Raw genomic sequence first — 19,345 nt, 5'->3', positions numbered from 1 at the left:
AGAAGTCAAAGGATCCTGAATGGAGAGATTAGTAGATGTATGGATGGATGAAAGGATGGATGGATGGATGAAAGGATGGATGGATGGATGGATGGATGAATGAGCAAATTAAAGAGTAATAGGATGATGGACATGAATAATGTTTTGGATTCTTGTGCTTCTCCTTGTGCACCGTCTGTTAGAGGGACGTCTGCAGCTCAGATGAACTGTATTTGTGAGAGCAGTGGGAGGGCTGGACATGCAGTAAAGCACTCACACTTGACCGCGGTCAGAGGGAGCGGAGAGATGAGGGGAACTCACACACACACACACACACACTCACACACTCACACACACACATAAGTTTCCAATTCACAGGGAGACCCGTTAGTTTTGTCTGTCTAGTTTCCATGGTAAAGCGGTGAAGTATTGCTTGTCTCTGTGTCGGCTGCGCTGTGCTGATGTGAAATGAAATCTCGTTCACGTTAATGCATTTGGAGAGGATAACATGTAGTGCTCTGGCCATTCATATGTGGATCTTCATGGTATAAAAAAACTATTAAATATCCAGAATTATTTTGAGTCAAATGCATGATTAATAATAAACATTACACAGAGGTTTGCTTTATGTTTCTCTATATTGTGCATGAATAAAGGATTTGGAAAATGATGTCGTAATGAAGTTTTATCTTTACACATTCTTTCCTATTATTGTTTAAAGTAAATTAATATTGTCCTTCTAAGAAGGCTCACCACGCCAGCAGGAATATTTCACCAAAACTGACATATCAATATAATTATGAACCCAAAACTGACATATCAATTTAATTATGAACCCAAAACTGACATATCAAACATATCAATATAATTATGAACCCAAAACTGACATATCAATATAATTCCAGTCCAGTTCTATCTTTACGAACACCATGACTTGTGTGGCAGCCGTGGCCCACTGGTTAGCACTCTGGACTTGTAACCGGAGGGTTGCCGGTTCGAGCCCTTGAGCAAGGCACCTAACCCCTCACTGCTCCCCGAGTGCCGCCGTTGTAGCAGGCAGCTCACTGCGCCGGGATTAGTGTGTGATTCACCTCACTGTGTGTTCACTGTGTGCTGAGTGTGTTTCACTAATTCACCGATTGGGTTAAATGCAGAGACAAAATTTCCCTCACGGGATCAAAAAAGTATATATACTTATATAATATAGTTATACATCCCTGCAGGGAATTGTTTGCATTACACAGCAATGACACCTCCTTGGCATTTGGTGACTGAATCAGAAGATTCTATTTACTCCACATCTGAATGTCAGAAGGTAGGGATTATATGAAGCAGAATCTAGATACCCCTCGGCTAATATTTCTGCGCGGGATGGTGTACTTTGCTTCCACGTGACAAACACTGATCTAATGAAGCAGGTATGCCAGACTGAATATTTCACTCAAAAATAGCGCAGATCCATTAAGAGCATAATGAAGTGTGTGGTTTGGATTTGAGGATTTAATCAATACACCTTCATAGAACTGGCTCATCTGTGTAATTGCAGCAAATCCTGCTGCTAATAACATTGTTATTGTTTCCTGAGATGGTGTGCGAGTCATCACTGAATCACCATTAAAAGCTTCAAACCAAAGAGAAAGAAACTGGTTATCTTTACCCATCTCAGCTGTTCCATTGCTATCAACTAAAAATAGTCATAGAGAGGGTTGAGGGTCTATTGAGGAGGTAAAACCAATCTCAAAATTTCCCCATCCAAGATTAGTGTGCACTACACTTTGACTGAGGATACCACAATATTGTTTGTTGGGGATGCTAAATAGTGCAGCGTCGTGTGGATATTACAACACAGTTTGCCTGGTACCACAGGTGTCTTTCATCTCAACCACTTTGACTGAGGACATCAAAGGAAATTCAGGCAGCTGATCAACTAGCAAGCATTCTGCTTAGTGAAGTCACTAGCTGGTTGGTATGAAACACTTCACCAGAATGGTTAACCTTCTTATAAGGCACTACAATTACTATAAATATTCATAGCACTTTTTTTTACAACTTTTTTCAGCAATCATTTCCCCACGACCAGTATCCGTGAGTACACGGATAAACAGTGTTGTAAGGCTGCGTGTACACAACCGTTTGGAGCTCCAGTGGAATTTTAATTTCATGACGAGAATTCTCGGTCTAACCGTTCATGTGCCATTGAAACGGATATTTCAGGCAGTAAATGCTCCCGTTAAGAACCAAACCAGATTTTGTTCAAATCTACACACCTATGGCTACTGAAAAATGTAAGGTTCATTTAGCAAATGTTATTTTGAAATCTTAAAAAACATTGTTGTTTTAGAATTTCCTAAATGGTGATAATTGTGGGTGTTACGATATATATTTTGCCTTTTCACCCATTGGCCTGTAACGTTGCAACATTGAGCCACTGACAAGCTCTCTCACACACACTTATAAACTGTGAGACACATTCACACAGTTATACCCTGGAACATACACATGCAGGCACACACACACACACACACACACACACACACACACACAGTTATAACCTGGAACACACACATGCAGGCAGACACACAGTTATAACCTCCCTGCTGAAAAAAACAGCTAGAAACCAGCTTATGCTGGTAGCTGGTTTAAGCTGGTTTTAGCTGGTCTTTGCTGGTTTTCTTCCAGCTCTTGCTGGTCTTTGCTGGTATAGCTGGTTGGGCCACCAGCTGGATATGCTGGCGTGACCATCTGAGGAAGCTGGTCATGCTGGTTTGACCAGCCTGTCTTGCGGGATACAGCTGGTGCAAGATGGTCATGCTGGTGACCAGCCTGTCAAGCTGGTCATGCTGGTTTGCTAGAATGACCAACATAAGCTGGCATGCAGTTAAACCAGCACTATAGACCAGCAACACCAGCTAAAATGACCAGCTTGAGGTGGTACGACAAGCAAAACCAGCTGAATTACCATCATAAGCTGGGAAAACCAGCTGAAGGTATGTTTTCGCAAGAGTTTTGCTGGTCTAGCAGGTCAACCATCATAGGGTGGTCAAACAAGCTGGTTAACAAGCTGGTCAACCAGCAAACCACCTTTAGCTGGTCAGGCTGTTTTTTTCAGCAGGGAAGCTGGTTAACAAGCTGGTCAACCAACAAACCACCGTTAGCTGGTCAGGCTGGTCAAACCACCTTTAGCTGGTCAGGCTGGTCAAACCACCTTTAGCTGGTCAGGCTGTTTTTTTCAGCAGGGCTGGAACACACCCGTGCAGGCACACACACACTTTAGCACAGTGGTTCTCAAAGATAATCTCATTATAATTATAATGCATAGTGTGCATTATAATTAGCTTGAGGTTTATCATTTTAAAAAATCATATGCAAGTATATATACACTCTTTTGATCCCGTGAGGGAAATTTGGTCTCAATTTATCCCAATCTGTGAATTAGTGAAACACACTCAGCACAGTGAGCTGCCTGCAACAACTCGGGGAGCAGTGAGGGGTTAAGTGCCTTGCACAAGGGCACTTCAGCCGTGGCCTACTGGTCGGGGTTCAAACCGGCAACCCTACACACAAAAGTAGGGGATGGAGTAGGAGATGGAGACAAATTGATAAGCGGGATTTATTTTTGCGGAGAGAATGAGCAGGACTGGGCGGCAGTCATATTTTGTACCGCTCTGAGGTACATCTAGTTCCTATCTTTATTACAGTTTTTTATTACTGTTTACACACATTTTCAAAACTCTGTGTCTATTTTTCAAAACTAAGCTAAATGACACACAACTAAGCTAAATGACACACAACATTCAAAATGTCATAAACACATCTCTAAAGCATACATTCGCCACACATTATAAACACTTTTGTCATAAAATGACATTTTGGAAAACAACATTGAGCTAATGGTCATTTGGGGACCAACGTTTGACGTAAAGTTTTTGTAGAACATTGCGCTGGTTGGTTCTGAACATTTCAACCGGAAATCCTCTAACAGATTGAAAGGGTCTATACCTTTAGGCCTACAGTTTTTCTCAATTGTTAAAACATAATTTCTGAAACCTTGCTCCATTTTCTTAAAACATCAAACACAAAACCTCATCTTCAAGCACTATTTACAAAACCTGTGACTCCTCTTGCAAAATCAAACTTTCGCCTCAAAACAGATTTACAAGTGCAGAAGTACAAGTTACACTGCTCTCAAATCATAAACAAAGCAATCAAAATGATTTACACTATCAAGCAATTGTTTGTTTGTTCTTCCTCCTCCTGGTACCCTTATTTTTACAGTACTGTAGCCTGCATCTCACAAACTTGTCCTTTGTCTCTATGATACTGTAATTCTTGTTCTTTGTTGATATGAACCTGCAACCAGTCAAAATCTATTGAGCAGTCAGTACAAGTGGAAAGCACAATGTTCAAGGCCATACAATATTGTACAATATACACTAATTGATACTGAATTGATACAGAATTGATTTAGATTAAGTGTTAGTATAATTTGTATATTCTTTATCTTCTACTGTCCTTATTGCTTAGTTGTGTTTTTTAGTTAATAATAGTTAGTTTTGTTTTGATGTATATGTGTAGTCTTTATTTTTGGTTAGTTTACTAAAATATTTGGTTTAGACACCTGGGGGCAGTAGTGGGCACAGGTAAAGGTGAATACAGGTAGGAAGTAAGAGGAGGCCTTTATGCACTTGGGTGGCCTGAGAGATGCCGTGTCATGTTTGCTGCAGCTGGAACTAAATAAACCACAAAACCCGAATCCAGCCTGGAATTGACTTTATTTCTTGCCTGCGTACATCACCTGCCCAGGGTGCCAGAAGTTGTCGTTTGAATGTTTGATTTAAGTTTAATTTTCTTTTGTTGACAAACGGCCACTACAGGGTGTTAGGTAGAAAATTGTGTGTGGTGTTTCTCAAAATGTGTTTTAGGGAATTGAAAACTGAGTCAAACACTGAGAATTAGTATGGTTTTGCAGATTATGGTGTTTGAAAGACATGTTTAGAAAATTGTATGACAAGCAAAAATTTTGAAAAAAACTGTAATGTATTTCTTTTGACAAGGAAAAAAAATAGCCACATACAAACATACAGTATGAATTAAAACAACATTATCTCCAGGGGACTGAGACAAGAAATATAACGTGGAACCAAAATGTGAAAATAATATTTGAATGTTAGGGTTTCGCTGGGGGTGATGGGGTAAGGCGGCAGGGATTGAGAATTCCTCAACTCCAAAGTGAGGAATGACGTAAAAGGAGGAATGACGAGAACCGTTGCTGTATGCTTCAGTAGGTCCATTTCACTACATATTTTACAGTGTACATATTGTTTTGCTTTTTTTTTTTGTTCAAGTAAGACAAAAACATAGTTTAAGTTTAAATTTAACTTCAGCGATTGCGTGGTTAAGGATTTTGTATTATAAATTTTGATAATATTTGAAGTGATTATTTCGTCTTTAAGAAAAAACATCTCAGAGATTGCTGAAGTACCACTAGCAAGAGTCCGCAGACCACAAGTGGTACCCGTACCACCGTTTGAGAACCACTGGCCTAGATAATGAAATCAACCTTTCAGTGTTGTTTATGCATGAGATTTACTTGTATGCCTACTTTCCATAAATGTAGGCGGTCTTGCTATATTACATAGCCATCTTGTGCTTCACTTGCACTAGGAAAATGGCATCACTGTGCATCTAGCTTTTCTCTCATGATTTAAAATTGGATGTGGCCCATTTAACCATCGGCAAAGGTCTGTCTCTCTCTCTCTCTCTCTCTCTCTCTCTCTCTCTCTCTCTCTCTCTCTCACCTCTGTCATAAGAAAACTGGAAAAGGATTGTCCTGCCCCCTAGAGTATGTTGTGTGTCAGTGAAGTGAAATGGTCTTCAGTGACGGAGGGTTTATTCTCCACCTGATTGTATCTGATTATTCAAGGTAGAATAATCAGGATTGTCTCTACAATGTAAGCGTGTGACAGATTCACAGGTTCAAAAATGTTTAGGCTACTTGATATAGAATACAATCCACTGCACTGAGAGAGTTGGCTTCAGTTTTCAATATGACAAATGTGTGATGAAGCAGGAACACTGAGGGTCAGTGATGGGTTGAGTGCAGCACTAATATTGTACCAGTAGGTGGCGAACAAAACGGCAAATGGCTAAACTGAGCTATCAGTCGGCCTGCTGAGACAGTGGGTCTCGGTCGGTGTGGCTGAGCACTGTGGAAGGTTTTGGACTTTGTGTCCCCACCACAGCACAACAAAGCCCACCATTTAAATAATAAATAACAACATCAAAGCCGGCCTGCACTCGCAAGGGTTGCATGACCCTCGGAATGCATCCAATTAGGATGTATAGTCTGTATAGGTGTGCACCTTTGCTGGCCAATCACAGAGCTCCTGTCGGGCCACACTCACAGAGATGTCACAGAGCACACTACAGACGCACGCAAGTCTTACGCAACTTTCAAACCACTGGAGTTCTGATGCCATTCACTACAGACGCACGCAAGTCTTACGCAACTTTCAAACCACTGGAGTTCTGATGCCATTCACCCCCATGCCAATGGAGCACATTGCTGTACAGTACCTCAGAAGTGCTCTCACACCCCCTCTTATATACCCCCAGAGAGCAAATGGTGGGCCGGGATCCAACGCCGCTCTATATCTGTTCCTGGGTCAGCTGGTTGCTTGGCTAGTGGCTGCATGTGACATGAGTCCTCAGGCCAGTCAGAGCTGCCACCTGGGTGTGAGTACAGGACTTGGATCAGGGGAGACTGAGGATATTTATAGCATAACCCAAGCCTTGTTCCAGCATATTTCTTTTGGGGAAGGGGTCAGTGAGAGAGGATATGAAAATGAGTGTGTGTGTGTGTGTGTGTGTGTGTGTGTGTGTGTGTGTGTGTATGTGTGTATGTGTGTGTGTGCGTGTGTGTGCGTGTGTGTGTGTGCATGCACATTTGTGTGCCTGTGTATATGGTTTACATAAAATAACATGTTTGCAAACTGCTGTATTCTCACAAGGATTGTTGAAAGAGAGAGACATGCATAGCTATACAACCCTCAACAGAGCGTGAAGCACTTTGTGATCCTGTCTGTATATAAATAAAATGTACTTACTTACTTACACACCCCCCACACACACACACATGCACACACAGCTTGACCTTTTCTTAAACACTTTGACCTTAAGTCATCTGGGGTGAAAGAGGAGTTGTCTGCAAACACGTAGGTCATGACAGTTCAGGCATGCGAAGTCTAATGGCCATTCATGACAAGCGAGACACACTCTTCAACAGTCACACACACCATACACACACACACACACACACACACACCATACACACACACACACACACACACACACACACACACACACACACCATACACACTCAAACACACCATACACACACACACACACTCACACACACACACACACACACCATACACACACCATACACACACACCATACACACACACACACACACACACACACATACACACACACACACACATACACACACACACACACACACACACACCATACACACACACACACACACACACACACACACACACACACACACACACACACACACACACACCATACACACTCAAATACACCATACACACACACACACACTCACACACACACACACACACACCATACACACACCATACACACACACCATACACACACACACACACACACACACACATACACACACACACACACATACACACACACACACACACACACACATACACACACACACACACACACACACACACACACACACATACAAACGTGCCTTACCTACACAACGCTGAAAGTCAATCACGCCCACTGATTTGATGATACCGGAACACAAAGTCCGACAATTTGCTTCCTTCAGACACAGGTCTTGTGATAACCTCTCTGTACCCTCTTCAAAGTTTACAATACTTCGGTTTGTCTGTAGGGACCCTCACCACACTACCACAGAAGTGTACTTATATTTTGAGCATTTTCATTGGTATAAAGAGCGTTTGTTTTTGATGTGCTAGCTTGCCTCTTAGCTTTCACTATAAGCCATTTCATTGTTAATGCAAACAACTCAAAACTCCACCAATTAACCTAATTTTGCTCTCAAACGAATGTTTGAACTTGTTATCTATCGTAAATAGGTCCTAGGTTGTTTCAACTCCATAATTTCCTTTAAGGGTGCACGTCACCCTTTTCGTCACCACACTGCATTTTTGTCTCGACTGTGTCTCAACCCATATGGAGTACAGTTGAGACAGTACCTGGTACAGACACCCATCTTTAATGATGTATAGTTAACTAACCATTCATTGCAAATTTGAAAAAAATAAACACATAGCAATTGCAAAATGTTTTTAATTTAAATTAATTAATTTCATTTAAATTAGCGTTGGTTAAAAGGAATAAAACATGAACAAAATATGTGACACAGGAACAGATATGGCGAACACTACTGTACAAATGGAATGTTCAAGTAATCACACTATCAATACAATGTGTATCATTGTACCCCGCTGACCTCCTCGGACATTTCTCTAGATTTTGCAATGACCTAAAATATGCCAGGTTTTAGGGCACAGAATAATGTTTGTAATGATAGCAGTCACATAAGGGTAATGGGCTATTCATTGTGGAAGGTACATGGTGTAGTGAACAGCTTACTTTGAAAAAAAAAAACGTTTGCTGATATGTTTGGATTGGAGATACCTGCGTTGTTCAAATTTTCCATGATCAAAGAGGACACTAATACGCATGTGCGTAGCAAAAATCACAACTTGGGCATGCTGCGCACGCAAGATATTTAAGGTGTCTCAACTGTACACATGTCTCAACTGTACTCAGTCTACCCTACCAAGGGATATATTTAACAAGGGGTTAACACCCATTCTTTATGGAGATATAAACACAAGAGTCTTAGTCCATGTGTGGCAGCCGATGGGAATAGACGTGGCATTTGGAAGGATCAACCCATAAAGATGCATCCTGGTTAATAATAGCGTGCAGCAAGTTGGTCTGTTTGCTAGCTGAAGTTGAGAAATGCTGACTACAATACTGTAAACTCCAATAAATTACTCGACTCATAGTGTGTTGAATGCCCTGAACTGTTCCCTTCACTAAGTCACTTTTTCTTAGTCAGACCCCCAACAAATGGCTTGTGCATGCACGTCTCTCTCTCTCTGTGTGCATATGTGTGTGTGTGTGTGTGTGTGTGTGTGTGTGTGTGCATGTGTGTGCATGTGCGTGTGTGTGTGCGCGTGCGTGCAGGGACTGAAAACGGAATGATTTTCATTTCGGTTTGTTCTAAGTAAAAACATCATATTTTCATTCCCTTTCCAGAGTTCCAAGGCCTCTCCTCTAAAGGGGAACCGGTTAGAATGTTATAGAAGAACGGTTAGAATGTTATAGAAGAACGCTTAATAACATTCTTTTAAAAATTACATTGCCTTTACAAATTGATTTATGGCCGGTGGCACAATACTATAGGCATTTTTATCTGCTCACCAGCCTCAAAGCTTAAATCAAAGCACATATCAAGGCTAACTATTAACACTGGGCCTGAATTCAGGCATTGGGCGAGATTTGAAAGTAGGCAGTTAGCTTATATAATATTAGATGTTCAAAAATGTCTGATGGCCTAACTTCAGGCACAGAAAATGTTCTTACTTTAAGCCCTGTTATAGCCTAACCGTGGTGCATCAACTGCATGACACTAGATATTTTCTTAGTGTCTCTGGTAGCCTATGCAATTTCACACAATGTTTCAGTAATTTAGGCTACATACTTGGAAAAGGCAGTTAGATAGTGGTGGATATGAAAATAATTTTTATCAACTCATAATAGGCCTAGCCTAATATACAGGAGAGACACTGGTTGATAAAATCAGACTAAATTCATCCTATAAGGGGTCGTGGAACACTGTGTGGGCAGGTTTCCAAGCCGATGATGTTGAATAATATTCATAGAAAGGTTAATCGGAATGATAAATAGCCTACTGTTATCAACCGCTTATCTAAAGTTGAAAATAGTGTTTTCACTCCGGAACACGTGAAATTGGTTTTGTTTTCGGTTACATTCATCCAAAAATGTTGTTCGTTTCTGTTTTTTGTTTTCTTTGAACTGTTTCTAATCTCTGTGTGTGTGTGTTTATGTGTGTATGCATGTGCATGTGTATGTGTATGTGTATGTGTATGTGTATGTGTATGTGTATGTGACTGTGTCTGCATGTGTGTGTGTGTATGTGTATATGACTGTGTGTCTGCATGTATATGTGTGTATGTGTATGTGTATGTGTATGTGTATGTGTGTGTGTGTGTATGTGTATGTGTATGTGTATGTGTATGTGTATGTGTATGTGTGTGTGTGTGTATGTGTATGTGTATGTGTATATGACTGTGTGTGTGTCTGCATGTATATGTGTGTGTGTGTGTGTGTGTGTGTGTGTGTGTGTGTGTGTGTGTGTGTGTCTGTGTTTATGTGTGTCTGCATGTGTGTGTGTATGTGTTTATGTTAGAGTGCAGTTTGGGCCGCATATTTCTGTCCGAACCTGGTCTGCGTCCGACAGAGTTGCATCCGAACACAACAGGCATGTCCGGTCCCGACCCTAGCCCGACGCAGATGATGCCTCAGTTATTCCCATGCTAGTGATTAAATGATCAGGTTTGTGGATAGCCTGTCTTTAGCCCATTAAATAACTGTTAAAATGGAATTCTTAATTGGCTACAGAATCAGATGAGCATGCATGCACGCAGGAGGTCACATACAGGGCACATTAACACAAGAGGCCCAAGCAAGCATAGCCTGTTGAAATAGAATTAAGTAAGTATAAGTAAGTATAAGTATATATACTCTTTTGATCCCGTGAGGGAAATTTGGTCTCTGCATTTATCCCAATCCGTGAATTAGTAAAACACACTCAGCACACAGTGAACACACAGTGAGGTGAAGCACACACTAATCCCGGCGCAGTGAGCTGCCTGCAACAACAGCGGCGCTCGTGTGGGGTTGGAGGGGTGAGGGGTTAGGTGCCTTGCTCAAGGGCACTTCAGCCGTGCCTACTGGCCGAAGTTCCTACCGGCAACCCTCCGGTTACAGGTCCAAAGCGCTAACCAGTAGGCCATGGCTGTCCCTCAATTCTAGTCTTACCATTGATGAAAAGTCTTGAAATGAACTGCAGCAGTCATTGAAACTACTGATCCATATGCAGCATCAACGTTAATTGGGGCAACTCAAGGCACAGAGTTCTCTCTCCTCCAATTGAACGAGACAGCCTTATACCGGTAGCATATGTCTTTACCACAGTGTGCAATGCAAATAGGCTCCACATAGTACAGTGTGCAATGCAAATAGGCTCCACATAGTACAGTGTGCAATGCAAATAGGCTCCACATAGTACAGTGTGCAATGCAAATAGGCTCCACATAGTACAGTGTGCAATGCAAATAGGCAATGCAAATAGGCATAGCTTCTACCTCAACATAGTGCGCCTAGACTTCCCTTTGTTTTTCTTTGCTTTTTAACTTTTTTTTTTAATGTCACCCAAGATACCTGCCTGAAATGCACATGCGTTGTCACGGCTACATAAACAGATCTTGCACACAGGAAGAAGGCTGTTAGAAGAAGGTCCTATTTTATTTGATTCTCAAAAAACAAACTTTTGCATCATGTGAAGCAGACGTGTTTGCCACCCAACATAATAAGCTACAGTATTTTAAATGTAAAACATCCAATACATATCGTGCCGATGTGTCCGAACCCGAGCCAAACTCATTTTGTATCATTTCTAAATATTTGTCCAAACCCGAGGGTCCCGTCGGGCTCGGGTCGGGTAGCCACACTCTAGTTTATGTGTGTCTGCATGTGTGTGTGTGTGTGTGTGTGTGTGTGTGTGTGTGTGTGTGTGTGTATGTGTGCATGTGTTTATAGGTGTGCATGCGTGTACGTTTGTGTGTTCATGTGTAAGTGTGTGTGTGTTTGTGTGTAAGGGTGTGTGTGCATATGTGTGTGTGTGTGTGTGTGTGTGTGTGTGTGTGTTTATGTGTATGTGACTCAAGGCCTTCAGGCATAGGTCCCTATTTGCCCCCCCACTCACCCACGCGGGGCCAGAGAGAGGAGGAGGAGGGGAACAAGGGATGAAGGAGTGGAAGAGTGAAAGAGTAAGGGTCATGGTCTTTCCAGCAAATGTCATCCCCAGGAAGACCAGCGATATGATCCCCTGTAGCCTGACAGTGTGCCTGGCCTCTGCTGGGCCCAGGAGAAGGTCAACAAGGGACAGCCACTGGCACAGATACTAGTTTCTCTCTCTAAGGACTTTTAACATCATCTGGTACACCCTGGTCCCATTTGGGCTATCCCTTAAGGCTTTCATCTGTAAGGAGAAATAGGGAAATACAAAAGCAAAGCTTTGTACAACTGACCACATGAGACTGTGATATGCAACAATCTTACTTACATGACATGGTGGTCTGTGTGCCAGGGTGCGTTATGTTATGATATGTTATGTTATGTTAGGGCTATGCTATGAGTGACATTGGGTTATTTATTGTATACCACTGACATTATGACTGCCTGGTTATCATAATCTTACATGAATAGGGCATGCATGTATTTCATTAAATAGGCCTAAAAGGCAAAATTGCATCATTTCAGACCTTCATTAGGCTAGACCTTCATATCATGAGTAAGGAAATTCTGCGACCTTGACATTTTGAAGGGGCGGGGTAGTCAAAAAGGGGCGTGAACCAAACGCCTGGAATCTATAAAATCAAACGGCTCCTAGCACCTGCCCCACTCACACAGCAGCTGTTGGAACGTGCAGAGACATCTCACAAACGGTAACTACTGCTACGTTCTTCCTAAACTAAATTAACTGATGCTCTCTCTTATGCTGCAGAGTGCTTCTCTCTCTTTTCTCTGAATTGTAGGCTCCTGAACTTCAATGCTTTAATTAGCTACTAGAAGCCTATTTGAACTAATCGAATTAGTCTTGAAAAATATTTGTTCGCTAGGCCAGTGTTTCTCGGTCAATGAAATTTCAAATTGCAATTGGATGTCGTGTAGGCTACTTGTGGTAGAGTAGTATCTGCACCTGCATCAACTTTGCTTCCACACGGGTCACTTGAACTAAAGCCTCATATGCTGACATTCACTTGGGCGAAAATATGAGAAATGATTGGCATACAGGCGGTTGCAGCACCGTGCGCGTTGTAGCATTCTGCTGCTTTCTCAGTTTGCCAATATGATGTCCGCGAGCTATACATTAGCCTGACTTATCACAGCCCCGTGTACTTTGTGCTCTGTGAAGATTGAGATGTCCGGCTGCTGTCATAAAGTCGATGTTTAATAACTAACTTCTGTCTCTTCAGAGGACAATTCCCAGTCAGTCAAAATGGTCAAAGTTGGAATTAATGGGTGAGTACACTATGCACCTTTTAGTTTCCTTTACCTCTTTTCCTTTCTACATGTGAATTGCATGTCTGAATATTATTCATGGGTTTCATCAGGTCCCTATCCACAGGTGTATAAAATCAATCACCTTGATTATCAATGCAGACTGCATGGTGCTTGATTAATACACCTGTGGAAAGGGACCTGATGAAACCCATGAATAGGCCTAGTATGAATTCTCCACCATCGGCTACTTTGACTTGATTTCTAGACTGCAGCAGCTCAGTCTACCAGTCTCGATATTTATGGACTAATACCTGAATGATTGGCATTATTTTGGCTGTAGCTAGTTGGTTAAATGTATTGTGGCATTATTTTGGCTGTAGCTAGTTGGTTAAATGTATTGTGGCTGGTTGACTCTCACTATTTGCTAAGCGTGCTCCATGTCGTCAGAGTGACTCTGAGAAACGAGTTGCGTTATCTGCCGCGGACGCTTTGCCAAAGTTCACTCTCTGACCTCGAAGTGATTCTCCTCGCGTTCAAAAATGGTGTGATCAGGACAATATCTGACCACCAGCCTGTAAACTTATGGAAAGTCACATTGTTTTCGCTAGTATGCCTAAGCTTAGCTGTTTTTCTGTGTGGCCTAAGGATAATGGAACGTTACGACATGACGCTGAGGGCAAATTGGAGATAGACTCGCGTCATGGTATGTTATTAGTTAATTAAGATGTAGGCTACTCAAATGGCCTCACCTGTTGCATAGTACAGCTATTCTGTTTGTTTTGCAATATGGTTTATGGTGACCGTAAATGATCACTTGTTCTTCTCCATGCATGGGTCTGGTGATTTTAAAAGATGAGCTCAACTAATCTCGTCTCGCATCTCATTGTGTCTGTTCCCTTGAAGTTGTCTACCTAGTTAAACAATAACTTCATTAGTCCAACAGTCCAAGATGTCTGTACAAAAGGACATTAAAACATCACTTTCTCAATAGCAGTTCATAGCACGCCATGTCTGCATCTTGCCATTAGCTCAGAAGGAACCAATCCAAGGGAGTTTACTAAATTAATCACTTAAAACAACTAATTGGATGGATCCTTTGAAGGATTTTAAAGACTGTTGAAGTGTTGTAGTTAAAAATGAACTGTCCTTAAAAATCCACACTAGCATTTAACATGGAGTCCACTTGCCCTATTAGATTATGCATACGAACTTGGCTACTTCTACTACACACACTTGCTGTACACATTTGTGCGTCTGTATATGTGAGCACGGTAGTCCCTTACCTCTGTCCAAATGTTGTAATCTGAGCAGAGCCACTTGTTACTGTGGCAGTAGTGATATATTAGCCAGACTGCTGTTGCCTCTCTAGGCCATACCAAAGTTCAGCAGGCCCAGGGGATGAGGTCACTTTCAAGTGGCTTGAGCAATCTGTGCTTTTCTGCCATCTACTGGCTAAATAGGATGGTGCAAATCGCAACAAATTAGTGACTATAGTCCCATCAATTTTAAAGTTGAACTTCTCAGCACAATCTGTTTACATGGCAGCTCTTGAATTTCCCCTTGGGGATCAACAAAGTATCTATCTATCTGTATGGTGAACATAAATCAGTCTAAGCCGTAGAACACTGTATATTCATCGCTCTAGTGTGAACATTATCTTATGTGTTCATGAAGGCATAATTGCTTGATGAGTATAATCTGAGCAACAGCCCTTGAGCCAACTCGAGTGTTTCTTCATGTTTCAGATTCGGTCGTATCGGCCGCCTGGTCACACGTGCAGGTTTCATTTCTAAGAAAGTGGAAATCGTGGCGATCAATGACCCCTTCATTGACCTGGAGTACATGGTGAGCACCGCTCCTAATACAGGCCTAAGGGCTCAGTTTGTGTGCGTGGACCTACTTTGACTCTGTGGACACTTGTTGTGTCCGTCCAGGTGTACATGTTCAAGTATGATTCCACCCACGGCCGTTTCCATGGTGAGGTCAAGGCTGAGGGAGGAAAGCTGGTGATTGACGGACATAAAATTACTGTCTTCAGCGAGTAAGACACACACACACACACACACACACACACACAATCTTTGGGAGTGGGGCATTGTTCCAAATCCATTTTCAGTGTCGTGTAACTGTGCATGGCTTCCTTATTGCAGGAGAGACCCAGCCAACATCAAGTGGGCTGATGCTGGAGCGCAGTATGTTGTGGAGTCCACTGGCGTCTTCACCACCATTGAGAAGGCCTCTGTACGTAGCCCTGTTAATCATTAGCTGCTTGTACAAGAATAAATAAATGCTTTGAAACCATTTTGATCATTACTATCTACAGTTTCAAGGTAGCCAAAAACTAGCATTTGTTTATGTGTGGAATTTGCCATTTCTTATTGTAAATCTCAATCAGTGTTTGTATTCAATTGTTTGTTGATTTTACACAGGCTCACCTGAAGGGCGGCGCTAAGAGGGTCATCATCTCTGCCCCCAGTGCTGATGCCCCCATGTTCGTCATGGGTGTCAACCACGAGAAATACGAGAACTCCCTCAAGGTTGTCAGGTGAGCTGCGTGTCCTAACTTAACTTTTCCAGTATGCCTGTCCGTCTTTAAGTCTGTTTTTAGATTGATGTTTATTCTCACGGAAAAATGATATCCTCCCTTTTTAAAAAAACAGCAATGCCTCCTGCACAACCAACTGCCTGGCTCCCCTTGCCAAGGTCATCAATGACAACTTCACAATCATTGAGGGTCTGATGGTATTAAGACTTCAATCCCACCCAAAGCTTTTTCATAACGTTAATGTCCAATGAGTCATTTCAATCATCCTCTTCCAATCTGCCCTCCTCCCCTCCCTCCATCCCTCCCTCCATCCCTCCCTCCATCCCTGCACAGAGCACTGTTCATGCCATCACAGCCACTCAGAAGACTGTGGACGGCCCATCCGGCAAGCTGTGGAGAGATGGCCGTGGTGCCAGCCAGAACATCATCCCCGCCTCCACTGGGGCTGCCAAGGCTGTGGGCAAGGTCATCCCCGAGCTTAATGGGTGAGTAGCACAGTACATGCGTCCGATTGGAGGGTGGGCAGTACTCACTCCAGCGCTCTAAGATTCAACAAAACTCAATATGTCATCTATACGTAATAAAATCCTTTCCTTTTGTCCATTTTAAAATTACTACCCCCCCCCCCCCCAAATCCTCCTCCAGTAAGCTGACTGGCATGGCCTTCCGTGTCCCCACCCCCAACGTGTCAGTTGTTGACCTGACTGTCCGTCTGGAGAAACCAGTGAGTTGGCGAATCACACCACCCTCAACTTGTGCTTACTCGCATGACACTTTTTAAAATGTATTTTTATTTTTTTATGAATGTTTGTTTGCCTTTCTTCCTTATAGACTTTATGGCTGAATATCACATTGAGTGTTTTGATTTGTCTCTGCGTGACAGGCCAAGTATGAGGACATTAAGAAAGTGGTCAAGGCTGCAGCAGATGGCCCAATGAAGGGATTCCTGGGATACACAGAGCACCAGGTGGGGATCTGAAGTTAGTGTTGACTGGTGTTTAGCAAAGCGGCATGGACTGGCAACGGCGTGTTCAGGTATCCAACCTGGACCATGGTGATGTTGCCGCTGCTCCACAACGCCCTAACCACCGTTCCTCCTCCTCACAGGTGGTGTCCACAGATTTCAATGGCGATGTCCGCTCCTCCATCTTTGATGCCGGCGCTGGCATTGCCCTCAATGACCATTTTGTCAAGCTGGTCACATGGTACGTCCATGCACCCACTGCTCATTAAAACCTGCATAAACACTGTACAGTGCACAGTGTGCCATTTTACCCACCCTGTCTCACACATGGGCAAGGAGCCATTGGCATAATAAACCAACAGAATGGCAAACATGCTAATTGTCACCATTGCTTTCCCTCTCTCCTGCAGGTATGACAATGAGTTTGGCTACAGCAACCGTGTCATTGACCTGATGTCCCACATGGCTTCCAAAGAGTAGAGCTGACATTGCACTTTCTAGATACTGACTTGCTCTGCCATCCTCCCACCCGCCCACCTTGAATGAATGGAGATTCCTGCCTGAGGCGGTGGGCTTGGGCTGGAGATGGGGTGGGGAGGGAGAGGCAGCATGCCTAGTCTGGTGACCAACTAAGTTTTTGTATGGATAAAGCCCTGTTCTGTTCTTGTGTGAGGTTCTCATGTCTGTCGCATGGGTGATGTGCTGCAGACTGGGAGAGCAAAATAAAAGTCCTCTGTTTGTGAGAATTAACATTTGTTTGTGCATTATTGTCTTGGGAGTTTGCAGAATTCAAATGGAGAATTCTGAAGATTGACTTTAGAACAGTGGTCCCCAAACTACGGCCTGCGGGCCGGATACGGCCCGCCACCTCATTTTGGGTGGCCCCCCAAAACATGTCCGTAGTATATAGCATCCGGCCCGCACAGGAGTACAACATCGTCAAACTAAAACCTCCATAATTCCCCCATTCTTAACAGTGCACATGTAATACTCTTTTTGTCCACCGGTGGTTGTTTTGGCGCTGTTTTGCGTTTGCCATCGAAAACGGAATGAAATGTAGGCCTACCTGCAAACAATGTAAGAGGCCTATGCTGACTGCATCAGTGCTCAAAGTATTTTAAGAGTTTATCAATTAATTGTTAATAACTAACTTCTATTCAAGTCATATTTCTGGGACTTTCTTGGATAATTATTTCTATTTTTTTATTCACTCATTCAAATGTTCATACAAAGAGTTCACAAAGTTCTCATCAGGTGACTTAGAATGGTGGTCATTTCAGACCACTTCAGCACTTCATAAAATTCTCAGTTTGAGAACTTTAAATTACTTGTATGATATTCACAACTTGAGCTGTGTACGCAAACACACAGAATTCAGAGTTCACACATTTTTAATATACTCTTGGGACTCCCTGCTAATACTTTTGGGAATACAAACGTTTTTTTTTATTAGTATTTCATTTTACACTGATATGGCATGATTACAATATAAACACAGCTAACAATGGTATTAAATTGCAATAGCCTATGATTAAATGTAATAGAATATTCAACTAAGGTAGACTGCTGTTGTTCACAGCACTAAGCTATTTATGGTTACTGATATAGAACTACGAGTCTCTGGCCCTCTCTTGGAGCCAGGCATAGTGAGCTGGCCCTCGGAAGAAAAAGTTTGGGGACCACTGGGTTAGACCGACGGAAATGTAGATTAGGCTAAACCACCTCAAGTGATCTAGCCCTGGCAGCAAATGTAATTTGCTGCCGCTAGGGGTGCTTCTAGATTTCTAGGCTACAAGTGATATAGGCCTACATCATGCACAAGGCAACTAAGCAACGGAAGACAATCAAAGCAAATGAGTTCATGTTGCTCTACTGTTCCAAAATATACCAGCAATGTAGGTAGTAGGCCTACTTTGTAGCCATCAATGGCAACAACAGAGCCAGTTTTCCTCACCAGCCTGTTCAGTCGCCCAGTGACTGGTAAAACATCCAGTGGTGCTTGCTGCAGACGTTGAATGACTGCAGCCTCGCCTCCTCAGGAAGTAAAGCCGACTCTGCCCTTTCCTATACAGTGCATCTGTGTTGGCTGACCAGTCCAATTTATTGTCCATGTGTATCCCCAGGTACTTATAATATAATATTATGTGGTGACCACCTCCACATAGACCCCTTCTGGCAGCATAGGTGGCTTACATCTGCTGAAATCCACCACCATCTCCTTGATCTTTGTTGCGTTCAGCTGCAAATGGTTGAGCCTGCACCATTGCACAAAGTCCTCCACCAGGGTCCTGTACTCGTCCTCCTGTCCATCCCTGACACACCCCACAATTGCAGTGTCGTCCGAAGACTTCTGCATGTGGCATGACTCAGAGTTGTAGCTGAAGTCAGACGTGTACAGGGTGAACAGGAGTGGAGAGAGCACTGTTCCCTGAGGCGCTCCGTTGACGGAACGCAGC

At 42.8% G+C, this 19,345-nt stretch overlaps 1 protein-coding gene across 1 annotated transcript; it reads left to right on the top strand.

Moving 5' to 3' along the window:
- Positions 1–12,772: 12,772 nt before the first annotated feature.
- Positions 12,773–17,635, top strand: gapdh (glyceraldehyde-3-phosphate dehydrogenase). The gene is made up of 12 exons (XM_076279696.1): positions 12,773–12,821; positions 13,353–13,398; positions 15,126–15,225; positions 15,315–15,421; positions 15,531–15,621; positions 15,810–15,925; positions 16,041–16,122; positions 16,259–16,410; positions 16,571–16,649; positions 16,809–16,892; positions 17,033–17,130; positions 17,300–17,635. Exons 2-12 carry the CDS (start codon positions 13,376–13,378, stop codon positions 17,367–17,369), a joined length of 1,002 nt encoding a protein of 333 aa, XP_076135811.1. The 5' UTR covers positions 12,773–12,821; positions 13,353–13,375; the 3' UTR covers positions 17,370–17,635.
- The last annotated feature ends 1,710 nt before the right edge of the window (positions 17,636–19,345 follow it).

Source organism: Alosa pseudoharengus, unplaced genomic scaffold (genome assembly GCF_046254945.1).
Source record: "Alosa pseudoharengus isolate Yale_2024_CS ecotype anadromous, Long Island Sound unplaced genomic scaffold, YU_APseudo_1.1 YU_APseudo_1.1_scf_12, whole genome shotgun sequence".
Classification (NCBI taxonomy): Eukaryota; Metazoa; Chordata; class Actinopteri; order Clupeiformes; family Clupeidae; genus Alosa; species Alosa pseudoharengus.
Note: the sequence above shows the minus strand (reverse complement) of the source record. Positions and strands in the feature narration are given on the sequence as shown.